This window comes from Cherax quadricarinatus, chromosome 5, assembly GCF_038502225.1.
Source record: "Cherax quadricarinatus isolate ZL_2023a chromosome 5, ASM3850222v1, whole genome shotgun sequence".
Classification (NCBI taxonomy): Eukaryota; Metazoa; Arthropoda; class Malacostraca; order Decapoda; family Parastacidae; genus Cherax; species Cherax quadricarinatus.
In genome coordinates, this window is record NC_091296.1 from 73,800,592 (window position 1) to 73,817,911 (window position 17,320).

Consider the following 17,320-nt stretch of genomic DNA (forward strand, 5'->3'; position numbering starts at 1 on the left):
GGAATATAAATTACAACCTGCAGGGGAGGAGGACATGATCATGCGTCTGGAAAGGTGGTATCGTGTGTCTGGCAGGAGTAGAGTAAATAAATACATTAGTAAATAAATAGATAACTTTTATTTAGGGTCATTACACAAATGTAGAATTTTTACAGTTGTCTTACGGAATAAATTATATGTAAATTAACCAAGACTCATCCAGTAAAGTCAAACACTGTGACTTATTTGCATCGAGTGCCGCCGGCAGCAAACTCAGGCTGTGGTAGACGCAGATTGTTGCTCATTAATTCTTCCAGATTTTACACCTCATGGGACTACGTTACAGCTCTAGGACTGCTACCGGTGTGTAACACTCGTGTGTGGGCAGACCCCAGAGAGGGAAACAGCAGGTGACAGGCAGAAACAACAACAGGAACCAGTGGTTTGGTCTAGCCACAACCCCAGCCTCTAACATCCAGCTGATGACGGTTAACCGAGGTGGTTTATCAACATTATAACCTCCCCCCAGTTTCCTGTGATCCAGTTTTCACGGTTAACCGGGGCGGTTTGTCAGCCTTGTACCCCCGGTTTCTTGAGATTCATTTGATCACGGTTAATTAACTCAAGTAGTTCATCAGCCTCAAAGAAGTCTTGAGGGAGGCGATGATGGAGGTCGCGGAGCCCATGAAGGTGGAGGTGCCCAGGCTGAGTGACCTGCTCACCAGGGACCCTTACCTCACCAAGTACGAGAAGGAGATCAGACGAAGGTGAGCCAAACCCTCACGACTTTTGCAAGATTAAGGCAGTGGTAGATGTTGCCATGGTGACAGCTTCCCAGGGTGTTGCCATGGTGACAGCTTCCCAGGGTGTGTTGCCATGGTGACAGCTTCCTAGGGTGTGTTGCCATGGTGACAGCTTCCTAGGGTGTGTTGCCATGGTGACAGCTTCCTAGGGTGTGTTGCCATGGTGACAGCTTCCTAGGGTGTGTTGCCATGGTGACAGCTTCCTAGGGTGTGCTGCCATGGTGACAGCTTCCTAGGGTGTTGCCATGGTGACAGCTTCCTAGGGTGTGTTGCCATGGTGACAGCTTCCTAGGGTGTGTTGCCATGGTGACAGCTTCCTAGGGTGTGTTGCCATGGTGACAGCTTCCCAGGGTGTGTTGCCATGGTGACAGCTTCCTAGGGTGTGTTGCCATGGTGACAGCTTCCTAGGGTGTGTTGCCATGGTGACAGCTTCCTAGGGTGTGTTGCCATGGTGACAGCTTCCTAGGGTGTGTTGCCATGGTGACAGCTTCCTAGGGTGTGCTGCCATGGTGACAGCTTCCTAGGGTGTTGCCATGGTGACAGCTTCCTAGGGTGTTGCCATGGTGACAGCTTCCCAGGGTGTGTTGCCATGGTGACAGCTTCCCAGGGTGTGTTGCCATGGTGACAGCTTCCCAGGGTGTGTTGCCATGGTGACAGCTTCCCAGGGTGTGTTGCTATGGTGACAGCTTCCCAGGGTGTTGCCATGGTGACAGCTTTCCAGGGTGTGTTGCCATGGTGACAGCTTCCCAGGGTGTGTTGCCATGGTGACAGCTTCCCAGGGTGTGTTGCCATGGTGACAGCTTCCCAGGGTGTGTTGCCATGGTGACAGCTTCCCAGGGTGTGTTGCCATGGTGACAGCTTCCCAGGGTGTGTTGCCATGGTGACAGCTTCCCAGGGTGTGTTGCCATGGTGACAGCTTCCCAGGGTGTGTTGCCATGGTGACAGCTTCCCAGGGTGTGTTGCCATGGTGAGTGCTTTCTAGGGTGTTGCCATGGTGACAGCTTTCTAGGGTGTTGCCATGGTGACAGCTTGCTAGGATGTTGCCATGGTGACAGCTTCCCAGGGTGTGTTGCCATGGTGACACCTTCTCAGGGTGTTGCCATGGTGACAGCTTCCCAGGGTGTGTTGCCATGGTGACAGCTTTCTAGGGTGTGTTGCCATGGTACAGCTTGCTAGGATGTTGCCATGGTGGCAGGTTACTAAGGAATCTTGGAATAAGAGTTTTTTTATTTTATGCCTCACTCGCTGTTCTAATACTGTATGTTCTAGCATATAAATGCTCTATTAAACTATTAATCTATTCAAACAAATAATCTTCAACCCTTAACTATATAATATTAAAGTATATATAATATTTATTACAGTATATTATCACTATATATGTACCCACTTATAATTAGTGTATCCTTTTTAAATTCAGTATGTAATCCATTCACATGAAAGTGCAGTATGCAGATATCAAGTAATAAACAGTTGTATTAAAAATAGTACTGTACCTTAATTTTTTTTATGGTCAGCCTGGCTGCTAGAGTATTCTGTCTATCTGGCACTTACTGAATGGAGGATCATGCCACCATCACTCCTTGAGCTTTATGAATGACTTGTGTGGGTTTAGCACTTCACATGAATTTAACAGAATTAATAATGATAATGTATTAAATATCTATATTCTATGATGCCTTTTTTTTTTTTTTTTGCTGTATAGTCCTTGTGGCTTAGCGCTTCTTTTTTATTATAATAATAATAATGTGATGCCTTTTTATATTATATACAATAAAACAAATCTATGGTAACTGGTCTTCACATTGAATGAGGCTTGTTTGTATATACAGGCATACCTCGCTAGTACAGCAGATCAGGTTCCAAACCGCTGCCATAAAGCCAGTACATATAACCTTAAAGCGAATTGCAGCCTTTTTTTTCACTTGCTAGTTCATATAAAACCTAAAAGCGATGTTCACAGTTCAGCTATATGATAGCACACAGTATATGTATACAGTACAGTATAATTATGTATACAGTACAGTATCATATTTATGTATACAGTACAGTATCATATTTATGTATACAGTACAGTATAATATTTATGTACACAGGCCAGTATAATATTTATGTACACTTGCTTGTTTGTCAATATAAGGTATGGATGCTTCAAAAAACTGGTGGATCAAATTGACCAAGCAGAAGGAGGAATGGAGAAATTTTCCAGAGGTTACGAGACATTTGGCCTTCATGTAAACCCAGACAACAGTGTGACTTGTGTTGAGTGGGCACCCATGGCACAAGGACTCTTCCTCAAAGGAGATTTTAGTAAGGCTTGTGTTGGTTATTACATATGACTAAATTCTTGATATATAGCTGCATAGTTGCACCTGTAAAGCTTAATTTTTTGTAATTGACAGGTTGTAGGAGTTTTTCATTAATAGTTAAGACTTGTTGGAAGTTTTCTGTCCCCTCAAGGAAGGTTCCTTGATGCTGGTGAGGGGCTCTTGATCTAGGGAACTGGATCTGTGCTCCAGTTCCCTGAGTTAAACCTGAATACCTTCCATCCCTCCTCCAAGCACTGTATAATCCTATGGGTTTAGTGCTTCCCCCTTGATTATAATAATAATGGAAGTTCTCTGTGATGTTACCTAGGCAATACAGGGAGTGCCTTATTATGCTGTAGGTTGATACTTATACATTTGATGCTGCATAGCCCTTGTGGCTTAGAGCTTCTTTTTCATTATAATAATAATAATAATAATAATAGTAATATACATTTGATGAGTAAAATAAAAGTGCAAAATTAATCCTTCATAATTATTAATAGCAATAATTGAATGGTTTAGTTGCCACTTTCAGGATGAAAAATATGGTATTTACCAATAAGCACTGCTCCCCATCCCTGAACAGTGATTCAGTAACATAGACAAAAAGGTGGTTAGTTGTCCCATGGGTGTGAAGGGCCCTATGGCTCCATTTTGTATTGTATAAAAAAATTGTTTTAATGGAAATGTAATTTATATTGTCAGATTCATGTGTTATTTTATTATACAGAAAGGCCCTGCTTATGCAGCAAGGCAGATTCCAGGCTACTGCTGTAAAGCAAAAATTGCTGTAAACTGAAACATAGCCTTTTTTCACTTTAATATGCATATAAAAGACTGATAATATGTTTACACTATCGTGTATTAAGTGTGCAATAGAGTTAGGCCTGAAAAATGCATGTACAGTACACATATTACTTACCTTAAAATGTTTTTTGTCCTTAGGCCTGAAAAATGCATATACAGTACACATATTACTTACCTTAAAATGTTTTTTGTCCTTAGCTTATAGTGAGTGGTGAATATATTTATTGTACAGCCTCCTCATTTAGCGACGTACTTGTTTATCAATGACTTGGACTTATGATGGGCTCTCTGACCAGTATGCATACCCAAATAATGTACGTACATATTAGAGCCGATTTCCTCTATTCTGTTTATTACAGTATACAGTACACTACTGTATAAATATTTAAAAATATACTAAAAATTTTATGAATGATGCAAAGGTGACATTAAAACAATATCAAAGATTATTGCAACCCAGGCACAATAAGGCCTGTTATCCTGGGTGTAAAGGGGAGCAAGGAGCAGAACAAACACAGCTGAATGACTTTGAAATATATTTTCCTTCACCAAGAGTAGTGGTAATTATTTACAGTTATGTATACTATATACAGTTGGAAATGTATGTGTACAACACGTTTAGTCAAAGGCAAAGACAGCCTGGAGACAGAATGGACAACCGTGCTCAACCAGCTCTAGAATGGAAATGACAAGGGTGGAAAGGTGAGTGGTGACCTCTACACTTCCACAATTGCCAGACCCACCTTCTCATTGGCTGAACCTTGGTACTGATCGAACGATGGTGCCCCATCATTTGACCCTTAGTACTGGTTTGCTGGTTGGGGAGATAGCCTTTCAGTGAGGGTGTGTACATGCGCTGAATAAAGGTTACGTACTCTTTGCATGCCACACCCCCACCCCGAGAGGGCTCAGGAATGGGCTCCCATCTCCCATTGGTAACTGTGCCACCATGACACTATATCATGGGACTGCCTTTCCTCTCAACCATCCAACTCTTAGGTAGAGCTCAGCTGTACTCATGACATAAAGCCAAACTCCAAACTCAGAGTGAGACAGCAGACAGTATGGCTAAAGTAGGTCCAAGATACCTGCGGACGGAAGCAGGGCATCCCCTCACTAAAAAAAAACCCACAACAATAAATACTCATAATATATAAGAGGAAAAAAAGAGCTTGAAACCGGTTACCACAGGTCCCTAACACATCGTAACCTAATACTACATGTAAAATCTACTTGTGACAATGAGTCAGCCAGCTTATTTTCTTTGCTGGCTATGTGTATTATTCTGAGAGAATAGGGCTGCAGCTGTAGACTCCACCTCATGAGCCTCGTATTGTGGTTCTTCATGGCTTGGAGATACACCAGAAGGTTGTGGTCACTAAACAGTGACCACCTGTTAAGTCTGGCCCATGTAAACATCGAAGTGCTCCAAGGCTAGTACCAGCATGAGGGTTTCTTTTTCAACGGTAGAGTAAGTCCTCTGGTGCGGCTGAAACTTGGCTGAGAATAAGGCCACAGGCTGCAACCCCTCATCCCGTTTGCAACAGTACTGCTCCAACCCCGGACAGGCCCCCTTATTACAACCCAGGCACAATAAGGTCCGTTATCCTGGGTGTAAAGGGGAGCAATGAGCAGAAAAAACACAGCTGAATGACTTTGAAATATATTTTCCTTCACCAAGAGCAATGGTAATTATTTACAATTACTGTGTATACTATATACAGTTGGAAATGTATGTGTACAACAGGTTAGTCAAAGACTAAGACACCCTGGAGACAGAATGGACAACCATGCTCAACCAGCTCTAGAATGGAAATGACAAGGGTGGAAAGGCGAGTGGTGACCACTACACCACAATTGCCAGACTCGCATAAACCCACTACCTTTATAGTATACTCCTTGCTTAGCGACGATTTTGTCTACTGACATGGTCTTGGGAACAAAACTCCATCTTTAAGTGAGGAGAGGCTCTATTAAGTCTGAATAAATTAGGAATGGGTATAATTGAAAACTGCTTCATTAGTGAAATGCTGTAAAGCAAAGCCCTGTAAAGTGAGGCCTGCATGTACATCGAGTAATTAATTATCAGAGTATAAATAGATTTCAAGTATAAATATATTGCATATACAGTATGTGTTACTTTAAAACCTCGCTTGCTCTTAATCCCAGTAGGCCTGCTGCAGCCCACCTCTTTTATGATGGATGGAACAGTCTGCCAATAAAGATCATAGCAGTTAAAACTTTAGGTGCCTTTAGAAATAGGTTAGAAAAGCACAGGGGTTATCATTGTTGAAGATGAAACCTTGGGTAGCTTTAAGAATTGTTTGGACAAATATTTGAGTGACTGGTTAAAGTTCTTTAAGGTGTGTATACTTTATTTTGCTGTCATTGCCTTGGCAAATTTGCACAGTTTGTTTTAATGTTTTGTGATTTACAGATGGCTGGAATAAACTGAGTCATCCTTTTAAAAAACTGGAATATGGGAAATGGGAAATATCATTACCAGCAAACCCTGATGGTTCATGTCCCATTAAACATACATCACGAGTTAAGGTAATTTGAAGTAACTAAGCGTAAAATATTCCCAAATTGCATGGTTTGTCAAGTTGTTCTTTTTTTGCAGATTGGAAATAGTGTATAAATAAATTTGGTTTATCCAGTTGCAGCTTGCATTATGTGCATTACTGACCACTTGTTATTTTTTTATGAAGAGAAAATAAAGGCTCCTCAGCATTACTGTATGTATGAATTTTTTATTGCATGTGTTTGATGATGAAAAATTTAAAGAAGGATATTGGTACTATACCCTCAACTTTAAAAGATTTGAGGTACCATATACATTGTAGGCACAATACTGTGAGCCTGTGAACCTTAGTCACTCAGTGGGATAAGTCATTCTGTATTTGTTTTGTTAGAATCTTATTATTACTACTGTTTAAATTATTTGTTTTTATAAACCTTGAAAAATTCGAAGCTTTCTGTAAAACATAGTATCAAAGGTGAATGTGTAATGCTATTTTTTAAATGCTAGTATTTTTCATTTTTTTGTAAGACTGTGGAATTAATTATTTTTGAAGATGCTAATTAATCACTGAATTAAGTTTCACTTTAGTTATTTGGTACAGTACTGTAATTTAGATTGTGGTATTTTTTCTTATAATTCCACAAAACCTGCCTCCATGAATTTATTGAATGAATTCTATTTTCCAAGTGATTTCCATAGTGATTTATGGACTTCACATAAATACTAAGAGCACCTAGACAAGGAATGAACAGCATAGCTTGACAAAATCCATGTTCTTCCCCTCCTCCAACCCCCACAAAGAATACACTAGGAACATTCACAAAGGATGGTCAGTTTGTTAGTTTGATGACACGAGGTATGGTGTGTAGTGTGTTGGTGAGAAGCAGAGGAAGGATTTAGATTATCGGCTATCTCATCTTGAGTACATGGGTTGTTTTCATCTTAGGCCCTGAATGGCACCACAGTAGGAGGGAGAAAGAGAAGAGAGAAATAGGAGAAATGGTGAGACAGTTCACAGACCTGCTAGACTCTTACCAGACCGATGAATATTGCTAAGACATTATTAATGGGCAAGGGGCAGGTTATGTGGGTTTGTTACCTGATGTATCCTTTGTCATTAAACAGATTTGTTAAATGAAGTGTTATTATATAGAAAATTCCTGTACCTCTGCTTGTACATGGTATGCTTGCCATTGCATTTTAATGCTTAATTGTTTATGAATAGCCTTTTTTTTTTTAAATCACCTCATTGTAAACACTGTAAATACTGTAATTAGCTTTTGATCTTTTCCTAATTACAATTGCTTATTGAATTGCTAACTAAACATAGCAGTGTCATTATTAAAATGGATAACTCTAATGATGCAAAAAATTTTATTTTCTAGATTGGCGTGATGATGTCATTGGATCAGGTAACAAGAGTGCATTCTTACATGAGTATGATACCGTACAAACCAAACTAGAGCATTCTTAAAAATATTTATAAGATTTCTTTTAGGAAAATATGTTCTTAATTTTTGTCTGCAGTACAGTAGGGCCCCACCTTACGACATTAATGCATTCTCAAAAAAACTGTTTGTTACTTGGGTGTTCGGGGCTTAGTGTGTTTTCCTATAGTCACCCATGTTATAATTGGAGATCCTCTCGAGGGAAGTTCCTTGATGCCAGTGAGGGGGGCTCTTAATATGAGGAATTGGGCTTGTCCTCTTCCTTGGATCAAAATTAATTGCCTCCAATTCTCCAGACATTGTAAGACCCCTATGATTTTAACGCTTCCTCCTAAATATAATAATAATATGTACTGTATTGGAAATTCCTGAGCCACAATATTCTGTATGTAATTTTGTTTATTTTTAATAATGAAATACAGCCTTTCCTTACTTAGCGACGTACTCGTTTACCAACACCTTGGACTTATGACGAGCTCTCTGACCAGTATTCATACCTAAATAATGTACTGTATATTAGTGATTTCCTTTATTCTGTTTATTTCAGTTTACAGCACACTACTGTATAAACGTTTAAAAATATGCCAGGAATGTTATAAGTGGTGCAAAGGTGACATTAAAACAATATCAAAGATAGTTTACACAAACTCACTACCACTATGCGTAGTATGTTCGTCACTTCGTGACGAATTTTGTTAAACAACGTGGTCTCGGGAACAGAACTCCATCGTTAAGTGAGGAGAGGCCGTAATGTACAGCAATCAGAAGAGTCATCCTGTCTCTTCCCTTTCCTCCCTCTTTTCCACTCCTAACCTTTCTCCCTCTCTTGCATTCCCTCCCTCCCACACTCCCCCACCCTCTCCCCCATAGTATTTGATGAACATGATACAGGTGGCAGAAACAGGATGACTTTCCTCTCTCCTTATCGCCAATTCCTTTCCTCATTTGTGGTGAGGGAGGATTGTTGTGGGCTGGACTGCAGTGTGGGAGGCAGGGTGAGGTGCAGGTGAGCCATGTTGCTGCACCTCAGTCATTGACATGTATTGGACAGTGCAGCTGAGTAGCTGCCAGCAGGCTACAGTAAATATTATTTCTACAGTTCTTGACCATGCATAAAATGATAATACGTAAAATGTGAATGCATTTTGTTGAAAAATAACCAAGAAAAATATTATACAGTACATCGAATTCAGGTCTTAACAAAATTGCTATCATTAGTTGTATAGTTCTTGATATTAATTAGTTTTACAGTTCTTGATTGATCTGTAGCAAACAAACATGAGCCCTCCACACATGCATAAAATGATGATACACACAATATGAAAGCACTTAGAATAAAAAGAAGTGAATAACTAATTTTTTGAAAATTGTCTGAATGCTAACAGGCATGTTTGCTTCTGCATCCAAAGTAGATCCTATTCTAGGCAAACCATTTTACAAATTTAAATAAAAAATCTAACTTTTATTCACTGGTATACAAATTCTGTAAAAAAGAAGAAAAATATATAGCATGTAATTCACCTAGCATTCGTAAGAAATTGATTGGTTCCAGAGTGCCCAGTTTGTAAGTGTGAATCTTTGTTGGTCAGAACATCGTAAGTTGGGGCTCTACTGTATGGGGTTTTACCAAGCATATAACTTTAAAATATATGTATATACAGTACATTAATTAATATTATCAAGCCCTTTACAGTTATTTGCTACTACTAATAATAATAATGATAATAGTCTAGTGAATTTTGTATTTATGATTTATTAGGTTATGGGCTATAATACAGCAATGACTACTCAGTTTTTCATAAAGTACATCCAAAATAGGTACTTTATTAGTTTTGTTGTATAAAGCATCTTGATCAGGCACACTTTGAACTTCATCAATTTTTTAAACACGACTATTATGAAGTTCAGCTCATCAGGTGAGAAATATATATACTGTATTTCATTTGGTGCATAGGTGGCAGTCTTAATCTTTCCTTATACATTTTGCCTTGTCCATGGGTACTATTGCTAGATTTTCTGCATGGTAATATCTCATTGGAGCCACAAAAGGTTGTCTTGAACCATTTTTAATTTACATTTTATTAACCTGCATCTCTTGCCTAGCACTGTTTTTATAATGCTGCATTCTTTGTGTTAATTCTATACTGCCATTTGTCTCCTCGTTTAGCATTATTACATCTTTGTTGTATTTCATTCAAATGTTTTTTGTTACTAAGCTTTGAATATTTCTGAATCTGCTGCAGTGTTTTGATGTGTTTTTTGTAATTTGATGGTTTTGATTTTATTCAGAAATGCTGAGGGAAACAAAAACAAAATTATGGACATGCTTAACCCTTAAACTGTCCAAACAGATCTACATTCACATGCGTAGTGCTCCAAAAGTAGATCTATGTTTTTTACATATTTTCAAATATAACAAAAAAAGTGTAGATCAAAGTTTTTTTTACACGTTTTCAAATGTAAAAAAAAAAAAAAAAAAAAAAAAAAAAAAAAGTCTTAAATTTTTTTACATACTTTCAGATGTTGAAAAAATGTAGATCTACGTTTGGACAGTTTAAGGGTTAAAGTATTTTAACAGTTTTACTGTTTCCCTGATGCCATTTCAACCTTATTCACAGGTTTTAGCCCTTCACTGTTTCCTTATCTGTCTTGATTTCTCTTTACCTCTGTTGAGTCTCTTTTTGTAATGCTGTACAGTTGTATTTCTTAAACTTAAGAGGAGGCAAACTATACTTGCACCTTTGCCTTGTTCCTAAGTCAACAAGATGAGTAAATGAAATTGCTTATTTGTACTAAGTTGAGCTTGGATGCAGTAGTTTTGACTGGCTGTACAAATTATTTTTTATGATGGAAAGAAGCCTTTGTATTTTATTTTTTACATAAAAAATCAAGACCATTTTGATCTCTGCTAGGAAAAGGGAGTTTTCATCTCTTAGTTTATAAGGGAGATCTTTGCATTAAGATAAGTAAACATTATTTAGGAAATCTGTGCATTCAGAACTATGCATGTGGATAATATAGACAGACATTAGTGTAGGTAGTAGGTTGGTAGACAGCAACCACCCAGGGAGGTACTACCGTCCTGCTAAGTGAGTGTAAAACGAAAGCCTGTAATTGTTTTACATGATGGTAGGATTGCTGGTGTCTTTTGTCTGTCTCATAAATATGCAAGATTACAGGTACGTCTTGCTACTTCTACTTACACTTAGGTCACACTACACATACATGTACACGTTTATTTATACACACTCATCTGAGTTTTCTTTGATTTTATCTTAATAGTTCTTGGTCTTATTACTTTTCCTTTTATATCCATGGGGAAGTGGAATAAGAATCTTTCCTCCGTAAGCCATGCGTGTTGTAAAAGTCAACTAAAATGCCGGGAACAATGGGCTAGTAACCCCTTTTCCTGTAAAGATTACTAAAAAGAATAAGAAGAAAATTGTCAAAGTGGGAAGTCTGAATGTGCGTGGATGTTGTGCAAATGATAAGAAAGAGATGATTGTGGATGTTATGAATGAGAAGAAACTGGATGTCCTGGCTTTAAGTGAAACAAAGCTGAAGGGGGTGGGAGAGTTTCAATGGAGAGGAATAAATGGGATTAGGTCAGGGGTTTCAAATAGAGTTAGAGCTAAAGAAGGAGTAGCAATAATGTTGAAGGATAAGCTATGGCAGGAAAAGAGGGACTACAAATGTATAAATTCAAGGATTATGTGGAGTAAAATAAAGATTGGATGTGAAAAGTGGGTTATAGTAAGTGTGTATGCACCTGGAGAAGAGAGAAGTGTAGAGGAGAGAGAGAGATTCTGGGAAATGTTGAGTGAATGCGTGGGGAGTTTTGAATCAAGTGTGAGAGTAATGGTGGTTGGGGATTTCAATGCTAAAGTGGGTAAAAATGTTATGGAGGGAGTAGTAGGTAAATTTGGGGTGCCAGGGGTAAATGTAAATGGGGAGCCTTTAATTGAGCTATGTGTAGAAAGAGATTTGGTAATAAGTAATACATATTTTATGAAAAAGAGGATAAATAAATATACAAGGTATGATGTAGAACGTAATGAAAGTAGTTTGTTAGATTATGTATTGGTGGATAAAAGGTTGATGGGTAGGCTCCAGGATGTACGTTTATAGAGGGGCAACTGATATATCGGATCATTATTTAGTTGTAGCTACAGTTAGAGTAAGAGGTAGATGGGAAAAGAGGAAGGTGGCAACAACAAGTAAGAGGGAGGTGAAAGTGTATAAACTAAGGGAGGAGGAAGTTCGGGCGAGATATAAGCGACTATTGGCAGAAAGGTGGGCTAGTGCAAAGATGAGTAGTGGGGGGGTTGAAGAGGGTTGGAATAGTTTTAAAAATGCAGTATTAGAATGTGGGGCAGAAGTTTGTGGTTATAGGAGGGTGGGGGCAGGAGGAAAGAGGAGTGATTGGTGGAATGATGAAGTAAAGGGTGTGATAAAAGAGAAAAAGGTAGCTTACGAGAGGTTTTTACAAAGCAGAAGTGTTATAAGAAGAGCAGAGTATATGGAGAGTAAAAGAAAGGTGAAGAGAGTGGTGAGAGAGTGCAAAAGGAGAGCAGATGGAAGAGTGGGAGAGGCACTGTCAAGAAATTTTAATGAAAATAAGAAAAAATTTTGGAGTGAGTTAAACAAGTTAAGAAAGCCTAGGGAAAGTATGGAGTTGTCAGTTAAAAACAGAGTAGGGGAGTTAGTAGATGGGGAGAGGGAGGTATTAGGTAGATGGCGAGAATATTTTGAGGAACTTTTAAATGTTGAGGAAGAAAGGGAGGTGGTAATTTCATGCTCTGGCCAGGGAGGTATACCATCTTTTAGGAGTGAAGAAGAGCAGAATGTAAGTGTGGTGGAGGAACGTGAGGCATTACGTAGAATGAAAGGGGGTAAAGCAGCTGGAACTGATGGGATCATGACAGAAATGTTAAAAGCAGGTGGGGATATAGTGTTGGAGTGGTTGGTACTTTTGTTTAATAAATGTATGAAAGAGGGGAAGGTACCTAGGGATTGGCGGAGAGCATGTATAGTCCCTTTATATAAAGGGAAAGGGGACAAAAGAGATTGTAGAAATTATAGAGGAATAAGTTTACTGAGTATACCAGGAAAAGTATACGGTAGGGTTATAATTGAAAGAATTAGAGGTAAGACAGAATGTAGAATTGCGGACGAGCAAGGAGGCTTCAGAGTGGGTAGGGGATGTGTAGATCAAGTGTTTACATTGAAGCATATATGTGAACAGTATTTAGATAAAGGTAGGGAAGTTTTTATTGCATTTATGGATTTAGAAAAGGCATATGATAGAGTGGATAGAGGAGCAATGTGGCAGATGTTGCAAGTATATGGAATAGGTGGTAAGTTACTAAATGCTGTAAAGAGCTTTTATGAGGATAGTGAGGCTCAGGTTAGGGTGTGTAGAAGAGAGGGAGAATACTTCCCAGTAAAAGTAGGTTTTAGACAGGGATGTGTAATGTCACCATGGTTGTTTAATATATTTATAGATGGGGTTGTAAAAGAAGTAAATGCTAGGGTGTTCGGGAGAGGGGTGGGATTAAATTATGGGGAATCAAATTCAAAATGGGAATTGACACAGTTACTTTTTGCTGATGATACTGTGCTTATGGGAGATTCTAAAGAAAAATTGCAAAGGTTAGTGGATGAGTTTGAGAATGTGTGTAAAGGTAGATAGTTGAAAGTGAACATAGAAAAGAGTAAGGTGATGAGGGTATCAAATGATTTAGATAAAAATTGGATATCAAATTGGGGAGGAGGAGTATGGAAGAAGTGAATGTTTTCAGATACTTGGGAGTTGACGTGTCGGCGGATGGATTTATGAAGGATGAGGTTAACCATAGAATTGATGAGGGAAAAAAGGTGAGTGGTGCGTTGAGGTATATGTGGAGTCAAAAAACGTTATCTATGGAGGCAAAGAAGGGAATGTATGAAAGTGTAGTAGTACCAACACACTTATATGGATGTGAAGCTTGGGTGGTAAATGCAGCAGCGAGGAGACGGTTGGAGGCAGTGGAGATGTCCTGTCTAAGGGCAATGTGTGGTGTAAATATTATGCAGAAAATTTGGAGTGTGGAAATTAGGAGAAGGTGTGGAGTTAATAAAAGCATTAGTCAGAGGGCAGAAGAGGGGTTGTTGAGGTGGTTTGGTCATTTAGAGAGAATGGATCAAAGTAGAATGATATGGAAAGCATATAAATCTATAGGGGAAGGAAAGAGGGGTAGGGGTCGTCCTCGAAAGGGTTGGAAAGAGGGGGTAAAGGAGGTTTTGTGGGCGAGGGGCTTGGACTTCCAGCAAGCGTGCATGAGCGTGTTAGATAGGAGTGAATGGAGACGAATGATACTTGGGACCTGACGATCTGTTGGAGTGTGAGCAGGGTAATATTTAGTGAAGGGATTCAGGGAAACCGGTTATTTTCATATAGTCGGACTTGAGTCCTGGAAATGGGAAGTACAGTGCCTGCACTTTAAAGGAGGGGTTTGGGATATTGGCAGTTTGGAGGGATATGTTGTGTATCTTTATACGTATATGCTTCTAAACTGTTGTATTCTGAGCACCTCTGCAAAAGCAGTGATAATGTGTGAGTGTGTGAAAGTGTTGAATGATGATGAAAGTATTTTCTTTTTGGGGATTTTCTTTCTTTTTTGGGTCACCCTGCCTCGGTGGGAGATGGCCGACTTGTTGAAAAAAAAAAAAAAAATAGTGATAAATTATGATAGGTAAATTTAAGTGATTATGTGTGAATGATGGTAAAAGTGAATTTTCTTTTTTGTCACCCTACTTCAGTGGGAGATGATCACCGTCTTAAAAAAAAAAAAACTCAGTGGTGTTGCTTCTGCTATTCTTCCTGTTGATGTCTAATGTGTAATAGTGTGATTGTTTATAATTTCTCATAAACATTATAAACATGACTTGTACAGTGACCAGTCGAAATATTCATTTAAGAATAAAAAAAGTTTGGGTATTTATTTTTATGAAGTGGGTGTTAGCATTGTTACTACTACATCAATTTTATCTTGTTATTGTTGCTAGTCAATTTTTTTTTAATTCACATACCTTATAAAGATAAAAATAAAAATTCACATTAGTATGTCTAATAAATGTTTTGGTGTTACTTGATCATATTTTTAGATTTTCTTGTTTGATTGAGATATTTTTATGGTTTAAAGGAGAAATTCAAAATTAAGTGAAATTAATGTAAAAATTGTGTAACGAGTACTGGAGACCAGTGAAGTGTTCATGTAGTATATACAAGATCACCATCATACCAACTGGGTCATGGTTTTACAAAACAGCCTGACCCTATCCTTATGAATCTACATGGGATTTGTCCGCCAACTTTATCCCATCCTTCCCCAAGACTCGTTCTGGTTGATCATGTCCTATGAAATAGGAGGAATAATACATTAAAACAAAAAAATAAAATGGAGAAAGTTGGAGATTAGGCTTAATCAGAAAGATACTTCTCTCTGGGGATCCCTGGGTCTGGTAGGATGTTGAGGAGGACAGGACACTATTTTTGTGAGCTGTTTCATTATTTGGATATTGGCTACTGTACTTAAAAATGTGAGTATACCCTTGATATACCTTTGAAGAATTTCGAGAGTATATCTACTCTCTGAGCCCGGCCATGGGCCAGGCTTGTCTGGTGCTCGCCTGGTCAACTGGGCTGTTGCTGCTGGAGGCCTGCTGCCCCACATATCCATCACAGCCTGGTTGATCTGGCACCTGGTGAAGATACTTGTCTAGTTTCCTCTTGAAGGCTTCAACACTTGTTCCAGCAGTGTTTCTGATATCTTCTGGTAAGATGTTGAAAAGTCTGGGACCCCGGATGTTGATACAGTGTTCCCTTATTGTCCCCACCGCACCCCTGCTCCTCACTGGGTTTATTTTACACTTCCTCCTATATCTCTCGCTCCAGTATGTTGTTATGGCAGTGTGCAGATTTGGGACCAAGCCCTCGAGTACCTTCCAGGTATATATTATCATGTACCTCTCTCTACTCTGCTCCAATGAGTACATGTTCAAGACTTGCAGGCATTCCCAGTAGTTTAGGTGCTTTGCTGGCTCAATGTGAGCCGTAAACGATCTTTGTAGAGTAGAGCATACATGATTGGCGTTGACTATACAATAACTTTGTGTTAATCAGTCTTTGAGGGTAAACATCCTTGGCTGGTAGCCCCAGTGTTACAAATGATATTTTCTCAACATTCTCGCTATGCTCTGTACTTTTGTTCAAGTTAGGCAATACTTTATATTATTCCTGTTATGTTCCAGGTACTGATGATTCTTCCTTAATGACCTTGAAAATCTTTTTGTCTACCATTTTCCCAGTTTCTGGGATAGTGTTTTGACATAAATTTTTCACAGAATCTGTTATTTTTTTCCATACTGCTTGTATATATACAGTACAGTACATAGACTAATATTATACTCAAGAATTCATTTTTATTACCTTGGATACTTTTTTCACTGAAAATACTTAGGCACTTTGTCTCATTTTTGCTGTTTGAATTTTCTGCTGTGGTACCTGGGAATATGTCAAACATTTATACTGGTAATCCATTAGACCCCAGCCAGATGTTTACTCACTTTTTTGCCTAATAACAAATGACCCCCTCCACTTGTGAGGTGTTGGTTGCTTGAGAGATGTCGTCCGAGACTCTCACATTGCTCCAGAATCCAGTTGTCATCCTCTCTGCTGTTTTCTCTCATAGCTTGATTTAAGACATGATGAACTAGTCAGCTTTTTATATTAAAATAATGAGCAAACGTTGGAAACGTGGAATTTACATAAATTGTTCAGGGTTTGTAATTTTTTTCTACAGCCTTGGGAAAAATTTTGCTTATCACTCTTTTAATGCTTTGGCTTTTCTTAATAAGCACAATAATTAATGGAATGGGCAGAAATTGAACCCTTGGCAAGCCAGTCTTAATACTAGGAGGGCATTGCTCTAGCAACTTTAGCATGCTGGCCAAATAAAATTCTTTTAACAAGGTACATTTCCATTCACTAAGCAAGTTAACAGTGGACTCCATTGTGACCATAAATGCCATGATTTGTCATGGGTTTGAGTCCTGCCAATTTTGTGAGTTCACAGTACAGTATTGTTATATACTGTATTTAACTCATAAAATAGTAATTTTAAATACGTATATGTATACCTAAATAATCATATAATTGCCATTTACAATTTAAATTTAATATTAGTATTCAAAATCTGTATTAGCCTTATTTTTAACGTTGAAAGTACAGTATTTTAATTTTCTATAATTCTTTTACATTACACACCCATGCAAGGAATATGATTTCAATACACCATTCAGATCGATTAAAACTGCTAAGGCTCTGCATTTACGGTACTAGGAAATATGAAACCAAGTATCTTGCAAAGTAATTACATTTGGAAGATAAGATGGTGAAATTCCATCTTT

The 17,320-nt window shown here is 38.5% G+C and overlaps 1 protein-coding gene across 2 annotated transcripts in view; it reads left to right on the plus strand.

Annotated features, from left to right (window-relative positions):
- The first annotated feature begins 214 nt into the window (after positions 1-214).
- AGBE (1,4-alpha-glucan-branching enzyme) overlaps positions 215-17,320 on the plus strand; it is a 67,392-nt gene continuing 50,286 nt past the window's right edge. Inside the window, exons 1-4 of one of the 2 annotated variants that reach the window (XM_070104243.1) lie at positions 215-746; positions 2,923-3,092; positions 6,336-6,451; positions 7,808-7,834. In XM_070104243.1, coding sequence (XP_069960344.1) covers positions 643-746; positions 2,923-3,092; positions 6,336-6,451; positions 7,808-7,834 — 417 coding nt within the window. In that variant the 5' untranslated portion in view covers positions 215-642. The remainder of the gene's footprint in view (positions 747-2,922; positions 3,093-6,335; positions 6,452-7,807; positions 7,835-17,320) is intronic. The other variant, XM_070104249.1, reaches the window with a different exon arrangement.